At 40.8% G+C, this 23,053-nt stretch overlaps 2 protein-coding genes across 2 annotated transcripts; both read left to right on the forward strand.

Moving 5' to 3' along the window:
* Window positions 1-1,568: 1,568 nt before the first annotated feature.
* Window positions 1,569-3,982, forward strand: LOC137951891 (transcription factor bHLH93-like). The gene is made up of 4 exons (XM_068798864.1): window positions 1,569-2,306; window positions 2,533-2,700; window positions 2,818-2,985; window positions 3,077-3,982. The coding sequence occupies exons 1-4, from the start codon at window positions 1,749-1,751 to the stop codon at window positions 3,161-3,163; spliced, it is 981 nt and encodes a 326-aa protein (XP_068654965.1). The 5' UTR covers window positions 1,569-1,748; the 3' UTR covers window positions 3,164-3,982.
* A 13,196-nt stretch (window positions 3,983-17,178) lies between these two features.
* LOC137951938 (phosphoenolpyruvate carboxykinase (ATP) 1-like) lies at window positions 17,179-22,830 on the forward strand. The gene is made up of 13 exons (XM_068798936.1): window positions 17,179-17,255; window positions 18,064-18,327; window positions 18,447-18,628; window positions 18,775-18,928; window positions 19,004-19,088; window positions 20,094-20,194; window positions 20,386-20,684; window positions 20,829-21,002; window positions 21,094-21,159; window positions 21,665-21,843; window positions 21,953-22,122; window positions 22,199-22,367; window positions 22,484-22,830. Exons 2-13 carry the CDS (start codon window positions 18,071-18,073, stop codon window positions 22,625-22,627), a joined length of 1,980 nt encoding a protein of 659 aa, XP_068655037.1. The 5' UTR covers window positions 17,179-17,255; window positions 18,064-18,070; the 3' UTR covers window positions 22,628-22,830.
* The last annotated feature ends 223 nt before the right edge of the window (window positions 22,831-23,053 follow it).

Genomic DNA, 23,053 nt, shown 5'->3' on the forward strand with positions numbered 1-23,053 from the left:
TCCTGGCCACAGTCGTGGTCGTGGTCTTGTCACGAGACGCGACTGTAGACGTTAGGCGCTCTGATTTCAACTTTTCTATGATTTGTGGTTTGTGTTGTCACGACTCTCAGACATGACATGTAAAATAGTTGATTCACGGTGTTACTAGAAATATCTACTTAAGAAAGAGAGGTGACACATAGGTGACATTATTCAAAATGGGTAAGGTAACGTGTCACATCCTCATGTTTCTGCTAGAGATCCCATTGAAGCCGATTGGACTAAGCAGTTGAACCTGGTTCTTTAAATATGGTTTCAGAAGAAGGGCATGTGGGGGGTGGCCCTCCCTTGCCCATCATGATGGGACCCCTTGTGCTGACTACATGTAACAATTTTAGTTCTGAAAATGGTGTCATTTCTCTATCTTGTCGATTTAATCAGGTGAAGTCGGCAGCCTTTGCCATGTTTGATTGGCTATGCCAGTCCAAAAGATTTCCTTTTGCGGGATTGCCATGAGATTTTGTGCACAAATTCTTACATTTTCTTCCTTCATTTCTTAGGGTGTTCTTGATTTTCTCTGGATATTTTACTGTTCATCAACAGAGCAAAAATGGAGTCCGGATGCGAAAAGGGTCTGTACGAAATGATACTGAAGCTTATTCATTAGAGTCTAAACAAGTAAAGACAACAGCTGCTACTGGATTTAGTGTTTTGTCATTTTTGTAGTACAAAACAGTCGTAATAGAAGAAAGCTAACAGGTCCATCCAAAAGATAATACAAATACCATTCCATTATGTTCTTAAGCTCCAAAGTTAAGTTTCATAATAACCCTTCAAGCTTTAAATGCAAATGCTCAATGAGATATGATAAGATGATAAGAGTTTATACAAAACTGCCTCTTTGATCCAACAACATGACAGATTCCTAAACTAAATCAAACAGAAATCGGCAATTGTCGATAGGACCGACGACTATAACTTAGTGCTAAAACAATGTAAAGAGAAGTCAATTAGTTTAGTTTCAGTGTGTATTAATGTCTTTAATATCTGTACTGGTAAAAATTAGATAGGGTAGGTCCAGATTAAGACAATTCTTCTGATGATAGTAATTGATAAAATGAAGAAGGAACAAAGGAACCACCAACCTAATTGATTTCCAGAGCCAAACAAAGGTGCCAGGGGATTGAGAAGTAGTGGGAAGAGATCAGCATTTCTCTCTGAACAGAGAGGAGAGAGAAAAAGGACTTGATGGGTAGTATATTTTTTCTGTTTTCAACCAGTGGGAAGGTGGTTTCAATTTAGATATATACCATCTGACAAGGTCCAGGATGCTCACTCCATCCTTTTCGGTTAAGACAGATATGTGGGTCAAATTTTTCAGAGCAAGGGAATTAAAATATCATGTCTGTTTGATTGCAGATTTCGGTGAAAAAGACATGAAATCACCTTGAGAAGAAGGAGAGAGGAGAGAGGGAGCTTGAGAAAAAAGGGGAGATTCCATTTCAATCTTAGGCTCTGGCAGCTAATACACGTTACATGCCTTAATCATCCATTCTCTATGGCCTTAATATATTCCATTCAAGTGTTCTTTGTGCGCTTCTTCTCTATATTCCTTCCACTTGGTGCAGCTTCTTGTTATCAAGCTGCTGGCTTGCATTATAGACTTTTAAAAGACTCCACATTATAAAAGTTTCCCTGAGGAGTTTCGAGAGAAAAGAGAGAGAAGACAGGGAGAGGAAGCGGTTGTGGGTCTGCCTAGCACAAAAAAAATGGAGATAGAAGAAAATGCCTTCTTAGAGGAGCTACTGGCACTCAGAAGGGAGAGTTGGGGTAACTTTCCTTCTGAAATGGGGCACTTCTATTCCAGTGGAGGGAACTTTGACAGTTTTCTAGAGAACCAAGGTCTGTTTTTGCCTTACTCATCGTCCGGTTTCACGGAGCCAAGCGAACCCATCTTCGATTCTCCACTGAATGAAGTCTACTGTCCAGTTCCCGGTGGTTATTCGGTTAGTGAGATCGATTCGTCATACAAGAAGCCGGACGTCTTTCAGAGCCCAGAAGACTGTATGTTCGACTTGGAAGATGAAGAACAGGTACTTCTGTGCGACAATCTAAGCAATTCGGAGAAGCCAAAGATATGCGATGTGGACTTGAAGCGAGTTTCAGAAATTGAATCCTGCGAAATTAGTTCGTGCGTTGGGAGGAAGAGACGGGTAAAGAAAGTGGAGGGTCAGCCTTCAAAGAATCTGATGGCGGAGAGAAGGAGAAGGAAAAGACTGAACGATCGTCTAACTATGCTTCGATCCGTTGTCCCTAAGATAAGCAAGGTCAGGGGAAGGACCCTCCTCTTGATAATACAGATTTTCATCTTTGAAGAGTGGAAATGATTGATATTGTGGACTGTGATTTTCCATTTGCTCGTAAATTTTAGATTTTATAAAATTTCAGTTCTATAATATCATCTAACATTAAAGAACTAGTGTCTCAACAGGGACCTTCAGTTTTTGTTTTTCTTCCTCCGAACTGGTTTCAAATGAAAAATGTGTTGGGCAGATGGACAGAACATCCATACTGGGGGATACTATTGATTACATGAAAGAGCTCCTAGGGAGGATCAAGAAGCTGCAGGAAGAGAATAAAGTAGGGCCTCATCGGCCTAATGTAGTGAGCATATGCAAAGAATTGAAGCCGAACGAGATTATGGTCAGCAACACTCCCAAGGTAAGAAGCTCTCTCTCCTTGCTTAAAATTTGAAACGTTTTGGATTCAATTGGAATACGATAAATTCCATTTCTTCATCAAAATCTCTGTGATATCATTTTTGTTATTTCCCTGCAGTTTGACGTGGAGAGGAGAAATACAGACACAAGGATAGAGATCTGTTGTGCTGCTAAACCTGGTCTGTTGCTCTCCACTGTTAATACATTAGAAGCTATGGGCCTGGAGATTGAACAGTGCGTTATTAGCTGCTTCAATGATTTTGGAATGCAAGCCTCTTGCTCTGAGGTGAGTCAACCCCATTTCTGAAAGCATTTCCAGATTTAATCTTCTCTGGATACTTAAATTCTACGCTTTTGGTCTCTGCTATTTCTTACAGGAGTGGGAACAAAGAGCAATATTAAGTTCAGAAGAGATAAAGCAAGCATTGCTTAGAAATGCTGGGTACGGAGGGACATGTATGTAAGTTAGACAATAACTTCCGTCAGTTTCTGTAATTTTTTCGGATCTTATCTCTTCCAGTTTAGAAATTAGGGAATTCAAGGCACATGGGGAACTCAAGAGTTATTTGGGACCTCATCTGAATAAAGGGTCTGAAGTCATTAGAGTCATCTCCCCTTCTTCTTTCAAGTTTCAAGCCATCTGTGTAATTTCTACTTCTAATTGGAAATTTTCTATAAACTTCTACTCCCAATTCTTCTTGAAAAGAAAAAGGAAAAAATCAGATACAGACATGATTTGCTCAATAGTTGTTTAATCTTTTGCCAGCAACAGTTCCAATGTTCATATTTTTATGCTTTTCCCTTACCGACGACCTCTCAAGTTTCAGAGGCAATTCACCAAATTTCTAAGGCAACTTTTTATCCAAACGGCTATGAAAACCGCATCTCTCAACGCCCAGGCAGGTCCCCAGAGTGGGAATTACCAAGGTGGCACAGAGTTTAAGAATTTGACAACAGTCAGCGACTCAGCGGTCGATCACAGGTTAACGTTTCAGATGCCTAGCAAAAACTAAGAGACAAGCCATGATTTCGACAGACTGTTCATCGAATTGCAGACGGTGAATCTTTGCACTGTCAAGAAAATCTTACAAAAAGTGGGCGAGGCTGTACATTAATCTGACCCAAGTGTCCTATTTTCATAGAGATCCGTCACCAGAAGGAGGCCTTCAATCAAATTTCAGAAACAACTACGACATTTTTATCTTTTCTGGTCAGTACCCATAAAAATATTATGTATTCTATCCATCGAAATTCATCTTCACACTCGCCAACTAGAAACTTCCTCCGTTTGCTTGAACACCTTAATAAAATCGGTGGCATCGGAAAGCAGAGCACTCTTGGCAGCTTTTCTTTTGGCATTTTATTCTCGTTTGTCTCCTTTCGAGGAGAAACAAAACTTTCTTGTCTGAAATGACGCCATTCTTTTCCTCTTTGCGTCTCTGATGTGCAATCGGCCGATATACTTACTCATGCAAGGCAAGGCCATGTTTGAACCGGGGGACTGATGAGATCTCTCTTACTCGAACTTGCCTGGCACTTTTGAATAAGTTTATTCGACCTTCGCTGGAACCAGGGCTAGTGAGCATTTTAACTGATGAAAACATTGGATTAGATGAACCTGTGTCACCTTCAAGAGCTGAGAACAGAGCAGCTTCGCGGTCTTGGTCTGCATGATCCTGCTTTTTAAGTAAATGCCTCGCAGTCTTCTGCGCAACAGTTCTATGCCTCAAATTCTGTGATTTCTTCATGTTTTGGTCCACATGCACGAGATATTTGTTCCTCTGGGCCTGAAACGAGGATGAAGCTTCTGTGGAGTAGGCAGCTAAGAAAAAAATTCTGTTGAAGCAGTCCTGTGCAGAATTTCCTAGCAACTACATGCATGAAATGAAGCAATATTCATAATCAGAGGCATTATCATGAGGAGAAAAAGAGATGAAGCCTGCTAGTTAAAATAGCAGATCAAAGCCCTTTTTCCATTATTAGAGCAAAGAACCAAGATTATTAGCATCACTGATGGAATAAATTGAAACAACTTCAGTGGGTGTTTCTTCCACAAAGGAAGATTTTGGAGCCCACTTCAGGCCAGGATATTGCTCCCAAATATAAAGAAATTTATCAGAGATGGGCAGAAAGACATGGTGATGCAAGATTTAGAGGTAGAGAAGCTGAATAGTAAAATTACTAAAACCAAGATACACAGAGCAACTATAATTAGTTAAGGATATATCAGAAGCTACTAAATCAAAAACATTGCCATGACACTACTTAAAGGTTTACAAACAAATTACAGACAAGAATTAAAGTACAATCGTACACATCTTTTTGTTCTCAAATGTAGTAGCAGCACAAAAGTCACAGAGATTATTCCAGGGCATCTTGAAATTTAACAAAAAGACACAGCAAAATCTGTTTGACACAGAGAGAAATAAATCAAACAGATGAAAAAGGAAAAGCTATCATAAAGTATCTTTTTAGTTGCCAAGACAAACTGTCCCTGCACCACTTAAACTTCATCCTTTCGATTCACTATCTGCTCAACAGACAATAGAAGAACAAATTTTTCTTGATAAGCCCAATCAAGGCAAGTTTTCCCATGTCAAACCCCTGTCAAGCTCATATTTGAAAGCATGCATGGAAACGGAATCAACAAAGAGTAATAGTGGTCCTAGTTACACTGAAGAGCAGAGCAAGTTTTGCGATATGGTTTTCGTTTGGCTTCAACTCTGTTTATGTTGTCCATTTGGTTCAGGAATTAGGGGTCGTTCTGCATATCAACGATGGGGAATTTTCTGAGGAAACATAATGGACAGTAGCTTTTTTATCATTCCTAACCAGCACTAATCTATGCGTCCAAATGTCTTCCAAAAAATAGGACATATTGTTCACACAATAGACCCCATCTTAGTTTTCACAAACTCATCACTTCCTATTCTGTGGTCTATGCATAAATTCTGTCTAAATTTTGTCCAATAACATTCAAATCTATGATGCACCACATGATCACCAAGTGAAACAATGAATGATGAAACTAACCAAAGGAGTGAGAGACTAAAATACCAGTCTTGATACTTTCCACCAAAAATTAGGCGTAGGCTTCAGGGTAAAGTTGGTTCTCCTATGGGCAGCTTCCAGGTTATCTGTCCACTCTTGATGTGCAACAATCTATCTGGAGGTTCCCACATGCTATCTTAATTGATGCATTCTCTTTTGATAACTATATATTTCATTTGTTTATATCTTCCCTCTCGCTCACTTTCGATTCTACAAGCACCACACGATCACCATCACCATCATGAAAAACCTCGTTAAGGTCTTTCATTCTTATACATCTATCGCATACAAATACATTTATTTATATACAAGAATTACAGGTAAAATAACAGGTTCCGGATCTCTGAAGCTATTACGGAGGACTTTTTCCTCTGTTTTTACGGATCTGGAAGAAGTCCTCCTCAGTATCTCACGCCAACAGTCCCCCTCATGTTGGTGCATATAAATCTATAATGTCTAACTTGCCAAGTGAGTTGTTGAAGTTCTTAGTACATACCGCTTTTGTAAGTATGTCTGCCAACTAGTCTTCAGATTAACAAACGTAAATTGTATTATTTTTGCCTCAAGGTTTTGCTTGATGAAGTGTTGATCTACTTCCACATGTTTAGTTTGATGATGCTGAACCGGGTTACGTGAAATATCAATAGTTGCCTTGTTATCATAGAATAAGTCCATCTCACAGTTAGGCCAAAGGCAATTTCGGTTAATAATATCTAAAGCCAGAGAAGATCACAAAGCCCCTTAGCCATCCTATGAAACTCAGCTTAGCACTTGATAACGTTACCACCTTTTATTTCTTACTTCTCCAGGTAACTAGGTTCTCTCCAACAAACACAAAATAGCCTGAGGTGGATTTTCTATCTGAAATATTCCCTGCCCAGTCAGCATCTATATAACCTCCAACCCTTAGGTGATGGTTTCTTGAGAATATGAGTCATTTTCCAGGGGATTAGGTATTGAAGAATTTGATTCACAACATTCATCTGATATTCACTTGGACAATGCATGAATTGGCTTACTATATTTACTGCATATGTGATATCAAGTCGTGTATGGGAGAGATAAATAAGTTTCCCAACCAACCTCTGATATCTTCTTTTGTCTGTTGGCACTTGGTCTAGGTATTTTCCAAGTTTTTGATTCGGGATAATTGGGGTATTTGTAGGCTTATACTCCAATAGTCCAACTTTTGATAATAGATCTAGTATATATTTTTGTAGGGAAAAGAAGATGTCTTGTTTGGACCTAGCAACTTCGATTCCCAAAAAATATTTAAGTCCTCCCAGATTTTTCATCTTAATTTTGTTGCCAATTGCACTTGTAGTCTTGCTATTTCTTTTGGATCATCTACCGTAATGATCATATCGTCTATATACACTATCAAGGTTGTTACTTTACCTCGTTGATGCTTTAAGAATAACGTATGATCTGAGTTATTTTGTTTAAAACCATATTTTCGCATTGCCAAACTCAATCTCCCAAACCACGCACTAGGACATTACTTCAAGCCATATAAAGTTCGTTGGAGTTTGCACATTGTCCTTGCTTCAAAATTTGTTATATATCCTGTAAGAATATCCATGTAGATTTCTTCTTTAAGATCTCCAAGGAGAAAAATATTTTTAACGTCAAATTTGTTCATTGTCCAATCAAAATTAGCTGCAAGAGATAACAAAACTCTAACATTATTCAATTTGGCCACTGGTGAGAATGTTTCTTGATAATCTACACCATATGTCCGTGTATATCTTTTTGCTACTAGCCTTGCCTTGTACCGTTCAATTGCTCCATCAGATTTGTATTTGATGGAGAATACCCATTTACATCTCACAGTTCTTTTACCTTCTGGTAAAGGAACAAGACTCCAAGTCTCATTTTTCATTAATGCCTCCATTTCTTCCTTCGTGGCTTGAGTCCACTTAGGGTTTTTCAGAGCTTCATCAACACTTGTGGGAATATGGACTGAGGAGAGTTCATTTGCAAACTTCTTGAGGGGTTCATACAGTTATTTTGTAGACACATAATTGGCAATAGGAGATTTTGATTTGTTTTCCTTCTCTTCGGGGGAATATCTGTTTGGTGGTTTATGTTCGATTGAGCATGACAAGTAATTCATAGCCAACAAGAATAACCATATCATTATAATTTTGAGGTGTGATAGGATTACTTACCTTAATGATATTCTTAGTAGATAGGTCGTTGGATACTAAGGGGAGGAGGGGTACTGCTTCATCAATTTATGAGGATATCTTCTCTAGATCTGGTTCCACAGTGGTCGCTATATCAAGGTCCTTGAATTGGTCATATGTCATCCAATTCAATTATTTTTCTCATGTTTCCTCCTGAAGAGTAGAACTGGATGTAGCGGATGAGTAGAAAGTTTCGGATTCAAGGAACATGACATCCATAGTTACATATGTGCACTGAATAGTTGGATCGTAGCAGCGGTACCCTTTTTGATGGCCCGCATATCCCAAAAATAAACACCTAATGACACATGGATCAAGCTTCGAGGGTTGGTTTTTGTGGAGATTAACGAACGCAACACAACCAAAAATTATAGGGGGAAACATCAACACTGAGGGTAATGAAACATAGTTTGGCAAGGCCTATAGGGGACTCTTTAACTCAAACTTTTTTGAAGGCATGCAGTTAATAAGGTGGACAGCCGTAGTGATAACATTAGGTCAATGATGGCTAGGCACTTGGGCCTCAAGTAAAAGAGTTCGAGCTGTTTCAAGAATGTGGCGAAAAACTAAGTTTAGATCATCTTATGAAAGGATTGAAAGGTATGAAAAACCTCATCCTTGTGTTTTAACAAGTAAAACCAAGTCATTCGTGTGCAATCATCAACAAATATGACAAACCAACGAACACCAGACCTAACATCTTTTGGGGAAGGGCCCCACACATCATAGTGAATTAAAGCGAAATGATCATCACTTTTATTCATACTTAAAGGATAATTGACCCGATGACTTTTAGTTAAAATGCAAGTTTGTTATGGTCATGGGTCAAGTATTTGGCTTTTCACTACCTACCAGGCCGGTTTTTTGGGTAGTATTGGCTAGGTATTTAATATTTGGTATCAGAGCAGGTGCTACATCGCGAATTCGACTCCCGGCGTGGGCGATCGTGACGACCCAAATTTCGGTGACCATGTAACAGTGGACCGTGTCGCTAGTGTTAAGCCGTCGTGGTCGTTGGCTCATGAAGGTGGTATGTGATGTTATGGTCCTGGGTCAAGTACTTGGCTTTCCGCTACCTACTAGGCCGGTCTTTTGGGTAGTATTGGCTAGGTACTTAACAAAATTTCACATTTAAAATCCAGAACTGACAAATTCGAAAATAGATCGAAAAACATATGTTTCAAATACCAAAATGAAGGATGGCCTAACCGATGGTGCCACAACAAAATCTGTTCCACTTTGAGGTCGTTGGGGTGCTGCATGTGATATGCGCGACTTACACTGAAATCTTCCATGTAATAGAGCCCCCTCCTCTTAGTAACACGCCCAATGATCTCCTTGGTGAGAATATCTTGCATAAGACAAAATGTAGGGTAAATAAGAACAACACAATTTAGGTTTTTGGTAACTTTACTCATTCATAGTAATTTGTGAGAAAGAGAAGACACAAGTAGTGTATTAAAAAATAGTAGGGCTGGTGATAGCATCACAACCCTTGTTATCGGAGAGATAACTCCCTTAGCATTGACAATGCTAGTCCACTGGGGAGGAGAGGTTTGAGAAAAATCCTTCGCATCAAATGTCATATGGTCTGTTACTCCTGAATCAAGTATCCAAGTACAACAATCAACCTCTCTATTAGATCCAATGAGAACATTACCTGGAGTAGAATTTGGAATAAGTGAAAGATGCGGCTCTACTGTAGCCACTATAGACTTCCCTGTGCCTTCATTATTCTCACTTGTATCCAGGCGCCTTCTAGCTTGTTTGTGCCACCAATCAGGATACCCATGTAACTTAACACAGTTCTCATGGGTATGCTTTACTTTTCCACAATTAGAGCATCTAGTTCCATCATGATTTGGAGTGACTCGTAATTTAGAGTTGGAACCAGATTTGCTACTATGCAAAGAGATAGACTCAGATTGTGCTAGAGGGTGCAAACCATATTTGACACTCTTAGATGCCAGAATTGCTCATGGCGAATCATCGGAGCTACCGGTCATCATCACTGGTTGACGAACAACCTCTAAGTGGACGTGAGCATACGCTTGCTCCACGGTTGGAAAATGTTGTATTTGGAGAACATCACTCCGAATATGATCTAGGTGATCATCGAGACCATCCAAAAATACATATACCCGTTCTACTTGAACCAAGGTATTATACCGTTGTATATCGGCTGAACACTCCATCGGATTTGGTCGACGAAAGTCTATTTCACGCTAGAGGTCTTGAAGATTATTGTAGAATATTTCGAGAGAACCACCAGATTGTTTTAGACGTGTCACACGTCTCCGAAGATACACCTAACAGGCGTTACTACCATCAAAATATGTAGTAGCAATGGCATCCCAGACCATCTTAGCAGTCGAAAATCGAATGTAAGTTGCTGATGAGAGAAGAAACTACTGAGTTAATCAACCATCCTTTGACAATCGCATTGTCTGTGCACCATCGTTGAAATGTAGGATCTGTCTGAGGAGGTTGAGGGAAATCGCCATTCAAATACCCCAGTTTATCTTTGCCTGAGATATACATCTCGACAACCTGGGACCAAAGTGCATAGTTAGTGTCATCCAATTTAATTCCAATCGGTGTAGCAACATCGGTGGTTTGGGTCGAGGCTGAAGCTTTAGTCATTCTTGTTATCAACTCGTCCAGGGTAGAGGAGGACAAATATTCACTAGACTGGAAGTCTGTATCGGCCATGAATGAAAGTCAACTCTGATTAAAGTCGGGGTTTGAGTCCGATTTTGTCCTGGTCGTCAGGGTTAGCTCAGCTTGAGTTCAGTCTGGTTCGGGTCGTCTAGCTTGACTCCGCTCGGGTTGGCCGGGTTCGGTCCGGTCCTTGCATAAAACCAGTGTTCAACACATTTTCCCTTAACTCTACAAGAACTACCTTTCCTGTTCATCTCCAAACAAACATGCTCATTTAAATGATTCCATCAACTTAATTCCCTTTAGGTGGATAGCCCCATTTGCCTTTTCTAATACATCATTCTTGATACTATGTGCTTTCTTGGACCTATTCTCGAATTTCTCAAACTTTTTCTGCCTTCACTTCGCATCAACGTTGAAGAACAAGATTTAGTTGTTAATTGCATTTTTCAATTTGGGTACCTTCTTTTGTCTCTATTTTTTCTTCACTGAAATGTTTATCAGCACTCTTACGTGTTTGAAAACCTGAAAAGACTCAGCTATATCAATCGGTCCCTTGGGCTTTCTTGACCCATTACGTCCGATTGGCTTCTTGGAGAGACTTCATTCTAGTTTCAATTTTCGGTGGAGAAGGAGTTTCTTCAAAGTCAGATCTGAAGTTAAGTATGTTGAGTACTGTGGAGTCTGGTCCACACTGTTCGAGCAGATGCAAGTCAGAGAGGGCCGATCGACACACCGCTTGAGTAGAGGCAGGTCAGAGAGGTCCGCTTGAAGAGCCGCTCGACACATGGCTCGAGCAGTTGCGGGAAGAAGGTTCGCTTGATGCACGCTCGACACGCCGCTCGAGCTAACATTGCTATTACACAAATTTTAGGGTTTTTTTGCCATTTGACTATATATATGTTATTTTATGACATATGGCTATATAGAGTGAATAGTAGTCGCCCCTACTATTGTATTGTGATTCCTCGAGTAATAAAAATCCTTTGCAGCTCCCGTGGACGCAAAAAATTTATCGAACCACGTAAATCTTTTTGTCGTGTGTGATTGATTGTCTCTTTCGTGTTTATCTTTAATTTATTGCCATCGTTTTTCCACAACAATTGGTATCAAGAGCAAAGGTTCGTGTCTGAGGGAAAACGATGGCTGGAGAAGAAGTGAAGGTATCGGGGATCGAGAAGTTTAATGGCACGAATTTTGGATACTGGAGGATGCAGATAGAGGACTACCTCTATGGGAAGAAACTCCATCTTCCACTGTTGGGGACGAAACCCGAAATGGAGGAGGCTGATTGGAAGCTGTTGGATCGACAAATTCTAGGGGTTATTCGGTTAACCCTGTCGAGATCCGTTGCACACAACGTCAGCAAGGAAAAGATGACTGCGGGTCTCATAGCGGCTTTGTCAGGTATGTATGAAAAACCTTAAGCAAATAACAAGGTATATTTGATGAAAAAATTATTCAATTTGAAGATGGCAGATGGTACGTCTGTTGCACAACATCTGAATGATTTTAATACTATCACAAATCAATTGTCGTCTGTTGAAATTGAATTTGATGATGAGATACGTGCACTGATACTATTAACCTCATTGCCAAATAGTTGGGAAGCCATGAGAATGACTGTCAGTAATTCTACCAGTAAATCAAAGTTGAAATATGATGATATTCGTGATTTGATTTTGGCTGAGGAGGTGCGCAGGAGGGATTCAGACGAGACCTCGGGTTTGAGTTAAGCATTGAATATTGATTCTCGGGGGAGATCACATGACAGGAACTCAAATAGAGGCAGGTCAAAATCAAAGAATAGGGGCAAGAGCAAGTCAAGGCCTGGTCAACAGGCAACTTGCTGGAATTGTGGCAAAGCTGGCCACATAAAGAAGAACTGTAAAAACCCTAAGAAGACCAAGAATGATAGTGCTAATGTGGTAACTGAAGAAGTACATGATGCACTATTGCTTCCAGTTCATAGTCCAGTTGATGATTGGATACTGGATTCAGGGGCTTCCTTCCATACATTTTCCCATCGGGAGATAATGCAAAATTATGTTGCAGGTGATTTTGGGAAGGTGTACCTGGCTAATGGAAAGGCTTTGAACGTGGTGGGAATGGGAGACATTGACATTGCATTCCCTAACAAGAACAAATGGACCTTGCAAAAGGTCAGGCACATTCTTGAGTTGAAGAACCTCATTTCTGTTGGATAGTTGATGATTGTGGCCATTCAGTGGTGTTCTCAAATAGTACCTGAAAGGTCACCAAAGGGGCATTGGTATTGGCTCGGGGTAAGAAAACTGGTACACTTTATTCGACTATTGGTTTGAATAACACTATTGCTGCTATCATTGCAGAGAGCACATCAAATTTGTGGCATTGTAGGCTTGGCTATATGAGTCAGAAGGGCATGAAAGAACTTCTGTCCAAAGGCAAACTACCAGAACTGAAATAAGTTGATCTCAATATGTGTGAGAGTTGCATTATGGGGAAATTGAAATGTTTGAGGTCTGATAATGGTGGTGAGTATATTGATAGTGGGTTTAAGGAGTATTGTGCAGCTTTGGGTATCAGAATGAAGAAGACCATTCTTGGGACACCACATCAAAATGGAGTTGTTAAACGTATGAGCAGAACCATAAATGAGCGTACTAGAAGGATGAGGCTGCACGCTGGATTACCACCTACTTTTTGGGCAGATGCAGTCAGTATTGTAGTCTACTTGATAAATAGAGGGTCATCAGTTCCGTTGGATTGTGGATTGCCTGAGGAGGCCTGGAGCGGGAAAGAGGTCAAATTTTCTCACCTTAAAAATTTTGGTTGTATTTCTTATATTCTTGTTGATTCTGATGCTTGTAGTAAACTTGAGGCTAAGTCAAAGAAATGTTATTTCATTGGCTATGGAGACGAGGCATTTGGCTATCGTTTTTGGGATATTCAGGGTTGAAAGATTATAAGAAGCAGGAATGTGATTTTCAATGAGAAAATTGTGTATAAGGACAAGTCCAGTACTGGGTTTGAAGCAACTCCTCAGGAGTCCGAGTTCGTGAGATTGGATGACCTATCAAAGGCCACAATGTAGGGCAGAGATGTGAGTGAAAGGGAAAGTGGCTAGTGCACCCATTCCTATTATTCCGCAGTCAGATCCAGAGCCGTCCACTCCTGCAACTGCAGTTCGCAGGTAAGTTAGGACTATTTGGCCTCCACAACGTTTTTCACCTACTTTGAATTATATTTTGTTGTCAAATGGTGGAGAACTGCAGAGTTACGAAGAAACCTTGCAAGATGAAAATTCTTGCAAGTAGGCACTGGCCATGAAGGATGAGATGGATTCCCTGTTAGGGAATCAGACATGAGAGTTGACAGAACTTCTACTAGGGAAGAAGGTAGTGCACAACAAGTGGGTGTACCGGGTGAAAATTGAGCATGATGACAGTAAGGGGTACAAGGCTAGACTTGTTGTAAAAGGATTTCAGTAGAAGTAGGGTATTGATTACTCTGAGATTTTCTCTCCTGTGGTGAAGATCACAACCATCAGGTTAGTACTGTCCATGGTTGCTACTGAAGATTTATTTCTTGAGCAGTTAGATGTGAAGACAACCTTTTTTCATAGAGACCTTGAAGAAGACATCTACATGCACCAACCTGAGGGGTTTGTAGTACAGGGAAAGGAAGATTCAGTTTGCAGACTGAAGAAGAGCTTGTATGGCCCGAAGCAAGCTCCTAGACAGTGGTACAAGAAATTTGACAGCTTTATGTGCAGTGCAGGGTACAACAGATGTCAGGTAGATCACTGTTGCTATATCAGGCATTTTGACAATTCTTACATTATTCTGTTACTGTATGTGGATGACATTCTTCTTGCAGATATTGATGAGATCAATAATTTGAAGAAGCAGATGTCAGAATACTTTGCAATGAAGGATTTGGGAGCTGCAAAGCAAATCCTTGGTATGAGAATTGTCAGAGACAGAGTCAGAGGCACGTTGAGACTCTCGCAAGCTGAGTATGTGAAAAAGGTACTCAACAACTTCAATATGGATAAGGCTAAACCAGTTGTCACACCCTTGGGCAGTCACTTCAGATTCAGCAAGGATCAGTCACCCAAGTTAGAGAAGGAACAAGATTATATGAGTAAGGTTCCTTATGCCTCAGCCATTGGTTCACTTATGTATGCTATGGTTTGCACTAGACCGGATATTACCCATGCAATGGGAGGTGTGAGTAGATACATGAGTAACTCAGAAAAATAACATTGGGAAGCAGTGAAGTGGATTTTGAGGTACCTAAAAAACTCATCGGAAACGTACTTATGTTTCTCAGGAGAGAGCTTAGAGGTGAGGGCCTATGTTGATGCTGATTTAGCTGGAAATATTGATAGTAGAAAAAGTACCATAGGGTTTGTTTACACTCTGGGTGGTACTGCAGTTTCATGGGGTTCTAATCTACAGAAAACAATTTCTTTGTCTACTACAGAAGTTGAGTACATTGCAGTATTAGAAGTTGCAAATGAGATGATTTGGCTATAGGGTTTCTTGGAGGAATTGGGCAAAAAGAATCAAAAGGGCACTCTCTACAACGATAGTCAGAGTGCCATATTCCTTGCTAAGAACCCAACATTTCATTCCAGGACTAAGCACATTCAGATCAGGTATCATTTTATACGATCATTATTAGATGACAAACAGTTGTTACTTGAGAAAATTTGTGGAAGTAAGAACCTTGCTGATATGTTGACAAAGGGTGTTACACTTGAGAAAGTGAAGTTGTGCGCAACTTCAGTTGGTCTTCTAACATGAAGACAAGGGCAATGAGTTACAGAGCTGGAGGATATCATGTTTGAGGAAGAGGGCGATACAGTGGAAGTATCAGTCTCCAAGTGGGAGAATTGTTGAGTACCATAGAGTCTGGTCCACACCGTTCGAGCATATGCAAGTCAGAGAGGTCTGCTCGACACCACTCGACACACCACTCGAGTGGAGGCAGGTCAAAGAGGTCCGCTTGAAGAGTCCCTCGACACATGGCTCGAGCAGTTGCGGGAAGAAGTTTCGCTCGATGCACGCTCGACACACCACTCAAGCTAGCATCGCTATTAAACAGATTTTAGGGTTTTTTTTTCATTGTTTGACTATATATATGTTATTTTATGACATATGGCTATATAGAGTGAATAGTAGTCACCCCCCACTATTGTATTGTGATTCCTCAAGTAATAAAAATCTTCAAGAAATTTGCCAAACCACGTAAATCTTTGTGTCTTGTGTGATTATTTGTCTCTTTAGTGTTTACTTTTACTCTATTGTCATCGTTTTTCCACAACAAAATACTTAACTTCGTCCAGGTTGTTAGGGTAAAATAATGGAGGGAGGAAGGAGGACGGAGGATGGAGGCGGCGGGCAAGGGCATGGGGCTTGGGACGCCTGGACGGGTCTGCCAAGCGGGGAACTCATAATGTTATCGGAATGAATAATATAGGCAGATCGACCGGCCTCGCTACGAGACAAGGAGGCGCCACCATACTTCCATGCACGAGCATTTGAAATTAACCAGAACGCGGCCTCCCTCCCTTCCCTAGTTATACCAGGCAAAAAAGATCTTCTTCCACTAATAAAATAATGGTGGGAAGATACCCATTACCCAGCCGATGTCCCAAGACGATCAAACGCCAGAGGCGAAAAAGGCGAGTGGTCTGGCGAGAAAACGGCGGCCGTGAGTCAGGACTCGGGAGTTCTCGTGAGATGATGAATCCTTTCTGCCTCCGTGATCAACCAACCGTAAAGATATCGATGGATGGAGGAATTCTGATGCACTGCGACTCATCTTTTACTTTTATGCTTTCTTTTGAATCTATAAGATTAAGAAAACTCGGCAACTTGTCGCGTTTTGGTTCAAGTCACTGAGGGGAGGTACGACTGTAAGTGCAGAGAGCATTGATTCGGTACAGTAGCGCAAAAACGCGAGTGGCAGGCAGCCAGCTTTTGCAGAACCCTCGCGGCGGGTAGCAGTTCTTCTTAATGCCCCTAATCTGCGTAAAAGAATAGCTACTGAATTTCGAAGAAGTCGATATATAGATACCGATTTGTATCGATCAATAAAAGAGTGGTGGAATCGATGCTAGCCTGCTATATTGATATGAACCCATCATTTCCTGTGCCTAAATTATCTTTATCCTTTTCCCCGGGATGCCAGTTACGTAGCTCCAAAAACAACAGTTCAAGAAGAAGATAGATTTAAGGAAATATGAAATCTAATACACAGGGCATCAAAGTACATACGCGCAATCTCTGATGTATTCGCGGATTTCAAAGCTTTATCCAATGAAACTAACTATCTAAAGCTGTTGCGCGCGTGTACATTATGGTTGTGTGTGAGTTACGTAGGAGTGGTTGGATTGGATTCATTAGCCTTTTACTGGCCTGGCCCAAACCAGACTATCCGGTAAACTTACCGTGGTTAATTTGATCGGGTTAAACGTGGGTTAGCGACTTTAAAAGAGCGAACTCGCGCCTCTGTTTTTCGCATCCTACCCCGAGATCGTTAATTTCTACTGAAAACCTGCGTTGCATGGTCGAGCGTTTCCTTTCGTCTCTCCCCTTTCTCTTTCATTCTAGCTTCTCGACTCACCGTTCGCCGCTCCCTTCTCGAGCTCTCTCAGTTTCCGGTGCGAAAGCTTTCGATCTCTTTCTCTCTCTCTCTCTCTCTTTATCTGCTCTGTTTCTTCGGCTTCTTCCATCAATTTATTGCATGCTACTTCTTGTTGCTCGGGTTTTTTCAGCTTTGTTTTGGTACGGTTTTGTTCAACCTTGATTTCGCAGTGGGTAATCAATGTTTCTTGATCATGTGAATTGAAATTGTTGATTTTTTTTGTTGTTTTTTGTGTCATCTGTCGCAGATTTTATGGCGAATGATTTCGTCATTTCTTACATGTAAACAATCATAACTCGATTCTCTGTTCGATAAGGCTTCGATTTTCCTCCTGTGTATGTGGTCAGGACGAATCTCATTGCAGTCATCCGCATTAACATTTTTACTCCTGTGTATGTCACATACGCACTAGCGTGTTTCTGTTACTTGTGTGCCATCGATCAGATTTCATATACAGTTTTCAATATTATAAGAACCATCAGGTTCGAATATATTTCCAAATTTTAGGAACTTGAAAAATTGTTTCTGCCTGAGCATTCTTAGATTGTAAGCCTCGACTTTCTTGTTCTTTTTTTAACTTACGTATTGCTTAGTTTCTAGTTTTCTACCGTATGAACGTATATACGACTTTGAATTTCTTCTTGTATGTCTGCTTTAAGCCAACTTTTTTGTGACAGATATTATTATTATCCAAAAATTTAAGAAGATCACGATGCTTAAGTCATTACAGAGTCTGGCACTCTACTTTTTCAGAGTCTAGATTGTCTTCATCCAAGAAGGTCTTAATTTTTTGCCTAGTTTTCCTGATATTGGTGTATATACAGAGAAGAAATGGCTACAAATGGAGACTTCAGCTTCGCCAACGGGGCTCCAAAAGGCCCATTGAAGAAGATCCAAACCCAGAGAAAGGAAAACGGGATCTGCCATGATGACATCGCCTCCCCAGTGAAAGCGAAGACGCTCGACGAGCTCCATTCTCTGCAGAAGAAGAGATCAACTCCAACAACTCCAGTTAAAGTGGATAATGGTGCCATCTTCGCTCAATTGTCTGAGGAGGAGCGCCAGAAACTCCAACTTCAGTCCATCAGGTATGGGCGTATGGCTTTCTCAGGGTTCACTATCACCGGTATTTATAGTAAAAACACAAAGGCCATAGAAGAGTCATATTACCTTTTTGTCCCCGGTAACTTATCTTGCCCATTTGCAGTGCTTCTCTTGCATCTCTTGTGAGGGAGACTGGACCGAGGGTGGTGAAGGGTGACCCGGCGCAAAAGACTGCGGACGGCGCTAGGACCGTGAGCCACCACCACCACGTGGCTACTCCCACTATCGGCGTCAGCGACAGTGCTCTCAAGTTTACCCACATCCTCTACAACCTTTCCCCTGCAGGTAATATGGTGTAGCGCTCAGGGTTACTTTCGTGTAAACCATTTTAGCGAAAAGTTCTCTTTTATGACACTACAAGCTGTAATCCGCAACCAAGTTGATTTTCATTTCTTTCTATTCGAAGAAGCTAAATTCTCTGCTACTGTCAGAGCTTTACGAGCAAGCGATCAAGTACGAGAAAGGGTCGTTCATCACATCCGGTGGGGCGCTCGCGACACTTTCAGGGGCGAAGACTGGTCGCTCTCCCAGAGATAAACGCGTTGTTAAGGACGAGACTACCGAACATGAGCTTTGGTGGGGCAAGTAAGTCGCCTTTCTTTCCTGCTAAAGCCCACATTATCCTCGTATGGCTGCGGCTCACGGCGAGGTCTGGTGCAGGGGTTCTCCTAACATTGAAATGGACGAGCACACCTTTTTGGTGAACAGAGAAAGGGCCGTCGATTACCTAAATTCCTTGGACAAGGTAATGCCTGTCTTATGACGCTATCCGCTTTTCCTTTTCAATCATTTTTTATTTTTTTTAAAGACTTCGGCCCCGACTCTTGTCAATTTGTTTCCTGAATCATTTGACTTTCTAAAAAAGACTACGTTTTTTCTTTAATTAAACTGTGGAGTTACTAACACGTAAGGGTAATAATTACTAACTTGGCTGCTTGTGATCTTTTTTCTATAGCTATTCTCTCCCACTTTAGTAGAAAGTGTCTCGCAAAAAAAACATCTGAGTTCATATTTAGTAAACTGTGCTTGGGTACCAGAGGAGAGGTATCTTATAGAAGGACTTTTGATTTTTTAAGTAGTAAATCAGTAATAGGTTGTTCATGACAGCTTAGGATTCATTGTCAGCAAAAAAGGGTATCCATATCCTCTCCTAATTCCATGGCAAGAGATATCTATCTGTTCCGCAGCATTACAATACCAAATTTCAGTAGTTTCTGTATTCCGTTTCTGGCTTCGCATATCTACACACTTGGGTCCACCTTTCCTGGCATATTCTTGAATTACGTCACTCCACCGGAAGACTCATTCAAGTTTTTATCCTCACTCTGATTCTCAGTCTGCAGCTTTGTTTTTATTGTATCTCTCGCTCAGGCATTGGGTTTCGGGTTGGGAATGGGTTTTCACAAACCAAACCCATGGGGACGAGCGGGACAAGACGGATATAAAATGGGGTAGGGATGGGTAGAGTTAACGGGGATAAGATGGGTCGGGTTTAATGGGACTGGGTGGGAACGGATTGGTTTGCACCAATTCTGTGTATGGTTCACCTTTTTGTTGTTTAGCTGTTCAATAGCTCTTTCTATGGTGGACCTTGACTGCCAAATTTGCAACGTCGCTTAACTTGAGGGACATTTTCGCACAAGTAGTCAAATACTTGTGGGTTCTATCTTCTAGGGAGTTAGTATTTCATTTTGTCCAACAGTTCTGCATCTTGTGTGGAATTCTTATAGCTTGTTTAATGGTTGTGCAGGTGTTTGTCAACGATCAATTTCTGAACTGGGACCCAGAGCACAGGATCAAAGTTCGCATCGTCTCTGCAAGAGCTTATCATTCATTGTTCATGCACAACATGTAAGTATAAAGAACAAAACTCTACCCTCTCCCATGGCCACTGGTACCAGATAAGTCCTCTTAACGTTACATGTTTGACAACTGAATGGAATTTAGTACTCTTTCACAATTTTGTTAAGATGATGCATATTGGTAAATGGAAAATGTAAATATATACCAAGAGAAACGGAAGATAATTGCGTGGGTGGCAGGTGTATCCGACCCACCCCTGAAGAGCTGGAGAATTTCGGTACTCCGGACTTCACCATTTACAATGCCGGGCAGTTCCCTTGTAATCGTTACACCCACTACATGACCTCCTCAACTAGTATTGACCTAAACCTTAAAAGAAGGGAAATGATTATTCTCGGCACTCAATACGCCGGGGAGATGAAGAAAGGTCTATTCAGCATAATGCACTACCTCATGCCCAAGAGACAAATTCTATCCTTACACTCTGGATGCAATATGGGGAAAGATGGAGATGTGGCCCTGTTCTTTGGTTTGTCAGGTAATTGTTGGATCGTCGGAATGGGAAGAGCTAGCATCCAACTGACAGATAACCCAATTCAAAACTCTCCCTGTTAGTGTTACTTTCTTTTATTGTTTTCAGTTTCACTTATTGCACTTTTTTTTATTTCAAAAACTTGTTTAGGTACCGGGAAGACAACTCTATCCACGGATCACAACAGGTATTTGATTGGAGACGATGAGCACTGTTGGAGTGGAAATGGTGTTTCAAATATTGAGGGTGGTTGTTATGCTAAGTGCATTGATTTGTCAAGGGAGAAGGAACCAGATATCTGGAATGCTATCAAGTTTGGAACTGGTAATGGCCATTTATATTGTTTGCTATCCAGAGGCTTGTAAGCTAACCATTATTTCGAGGTTTTCTAATTATTGCGTGGTGGCTTTGGCAGTTCTGGAAAACGTGGTGTTTGATGAGCACACTAGGGAGGTGGATTACTGGGATAAATCGGTCACTGGTATGCATAATGTGTTTGTTGATTTTCGTCTTTAGTGAATACTGATAAAATATAAGAAAATTTTTCTATTGCAAAGAGCACAAAGTCAACTGTATTTAATTTAAAATGACCAAGTGTCAACCTTAAAAGTTATGTGATATCAGCATCCTAGTGTGGGAAAGGAAGAGTGAGAGGGACTCATGTGCGCCCTTTTCATTTATTTGCACTGCCTATAACATGGGGTGGTATGGATTTTGGAATTAACAGTTGAGGTCAACAAGGTTGTTCTATGTTCAAGGTGGTGATTTCTTTTTGTTTTTCTTTTCTATGACTAGAGGTATTCAAATTAGATTTCCCAGTGTTTTTCTTTTTTTGTTGGGCTAAGGTAACAACTCTTGTTTGTAGACTCCTTTCTCCCACTAGAGAAGTGCACAGGACATGATTCAACTAAGAATGATATTTTCTCTCTTAGTTTACTGTTAGATGTGGATATTTGAAGTCCTTAATTGCTATCATTTCTTGGCAGAGAATACCCGAGCTTCTTATCCGATCGAGTACATCCCAAATGCAAAGATCCCTTGTGTAGGTCCTCACCCGAAGAATGTAATCCTGCTAGCATGTGATGCCTTTGGAGTACTCCCACCTGTGAGCAAGCTCAGCCTGGCTCAGACCATGTACCACTTCATTAGTGGCTACACTGCTCTGGTACATCCATTCGCACAGACTTAACGGAAGCAATACTTTTAGTTGTAGTACTCATCATTTACTGAAAAAAAAGGACAATTATCATTTTTAACTATTCTTGATTCAATAGGTTGCTGGAACAGAGGAAGGTATAAAGGAGCCTCAAGCCACATTTTCAGCATGCTTCGGTGCAGCCTTCATAATGATGCATCCTACCAAATATGCCGCTTTGCTGGCTGAGAAGATGCAGAAACAGGGTGCCACAGGGTGGCTTGTTAACACTGGCTGGTCTGGTGGAAGGTACAATGAAAAATTTACCAACTTTCAGTTTAATATGAAAAAAAAATATCGATTATGAGTTATAAAGTGTGTGTAGGTATGGCTCTGCCAGTCGTATTAAATTGGCGTACACAAGGAAAATCATTGATGCTATCCACTCAGGCAGTCTTCTGAAGGCGAATTACATGACAACAGAGGTATTTGGGCTCCAGATCCCTACAGAACTTGAAGGAGTCCCATCTGAGATTCTAGATCCAGTTAACACCGTAAGTTGGTTCTCCCATCCCACTCTCTCTATATTGATTTGTTCATCAGGATTATCTAGATTTTTTTTTTTTTTTGCACTGTAATTCCGTTATATGATATTGATATTCGGTGGCAGTGGGGGGACAAGAAGGAATACAAGGACACTCTATTGAAACTGGCAGGTCTCTTCAGGAAGAACTTTGAAGTTTTTGCCAATTACAAGATTGGAACAGATGGCAAACTGACAGAGGAGATTCTGGCCGCAGGGCCCAATTTCTAACCTAGAAACGGATAAGAAAGAAGATTAAAAGTTATGTAAGAGGAAGGACGGAATAAGAATTAATGTGCAGAGGATGTTGTCTCAAGCCATTTAAAATGTCCAAGTGGAACAATAAATACCACTTTCTAGGGCTGTCAATGGAGCTCATTTGGATATTGGATAACGGATCTAAAATGATCTTGGAATGGAATCGGATTCATGAGATTCAGATCCAGCATCTAGTAAAAATCTCTACTGCGTGTGTGTGAGTCTCGTCTCTCTCTCTCTCTCTCTCTCTCTCTCTCTCTCTCTCTCTCTCTCTCTCAGCCCTTGGGTTCCATTTCCCTATATTTCTAAACTATGGGCACGTGGATGAAATTTTTGTTTATTTCAATCCGAAGGGAACCGAAATCACCAGATTTTCTTCTGTTCTTAGAATCATCTGAA

The sequence above is a fragment of the Aristolochia californica genome, unplaced genomic scaffold (assembly GCF_029961685.1).
Source record: "Aristolochia californica isolate CCGP_79_NKW_82.1479 unplaced genomic scaffold, dmAriCali1.0.hap1 SCAF_15, whole genome shotgun sequence".
Classification (NCBI taxonomy): domain Eukaryota; kingdom Viridiplantae; phylum Streptophyta; class Magnoliopsida; order Piperales; family Aristolochiaceae; genus Aristolochia; species Aristolochia californica.

Coding starts and splice junctions, on each gene's coding strand:
- LOC137951938 (XM_068798936.1), top strand. CDS start 18,071: ATGGCTACAAATGGAGACTTCAGCTTCGCCAACGGGGCTCCAAAAGGC. Junction 18,929..19,003: donor CATGAGCTTTGGTGGGGCAA/GTAAGTCGCCTT, acceptor GGTCTGGTGCAG/GGGTTCTCCTAACATTGAAA. Junction 22,368..22,483: donor TTCTAGATCCAGTTAACACC/GTAAGTTGGTTC, acceptor ATTCGGTGGCAG/TGGGGGGACAAGAAGGAATA.
- LOC137951891 (XM_068798864.1), top strand. CDS start 1,749: ATGGAGATAGAAGAAAATGCCTTCTTAGAGGAGCTACTGGCACTCAGA. Junction 2,307..2,532: donor TTGTCCCTAAGATAAGCAAG/GTCAGGGGAAGG, acceptor TGTGTTGGGCAG/ATGGACAGAACATCCATACT. Junction 2,986..3,076: donor TGCAAGCCTCTTGCTCTGAG/GTGAGTCAACCC, acceptor TATTTCTTACAG/GAGTGGGAACAAAGAGCAAT.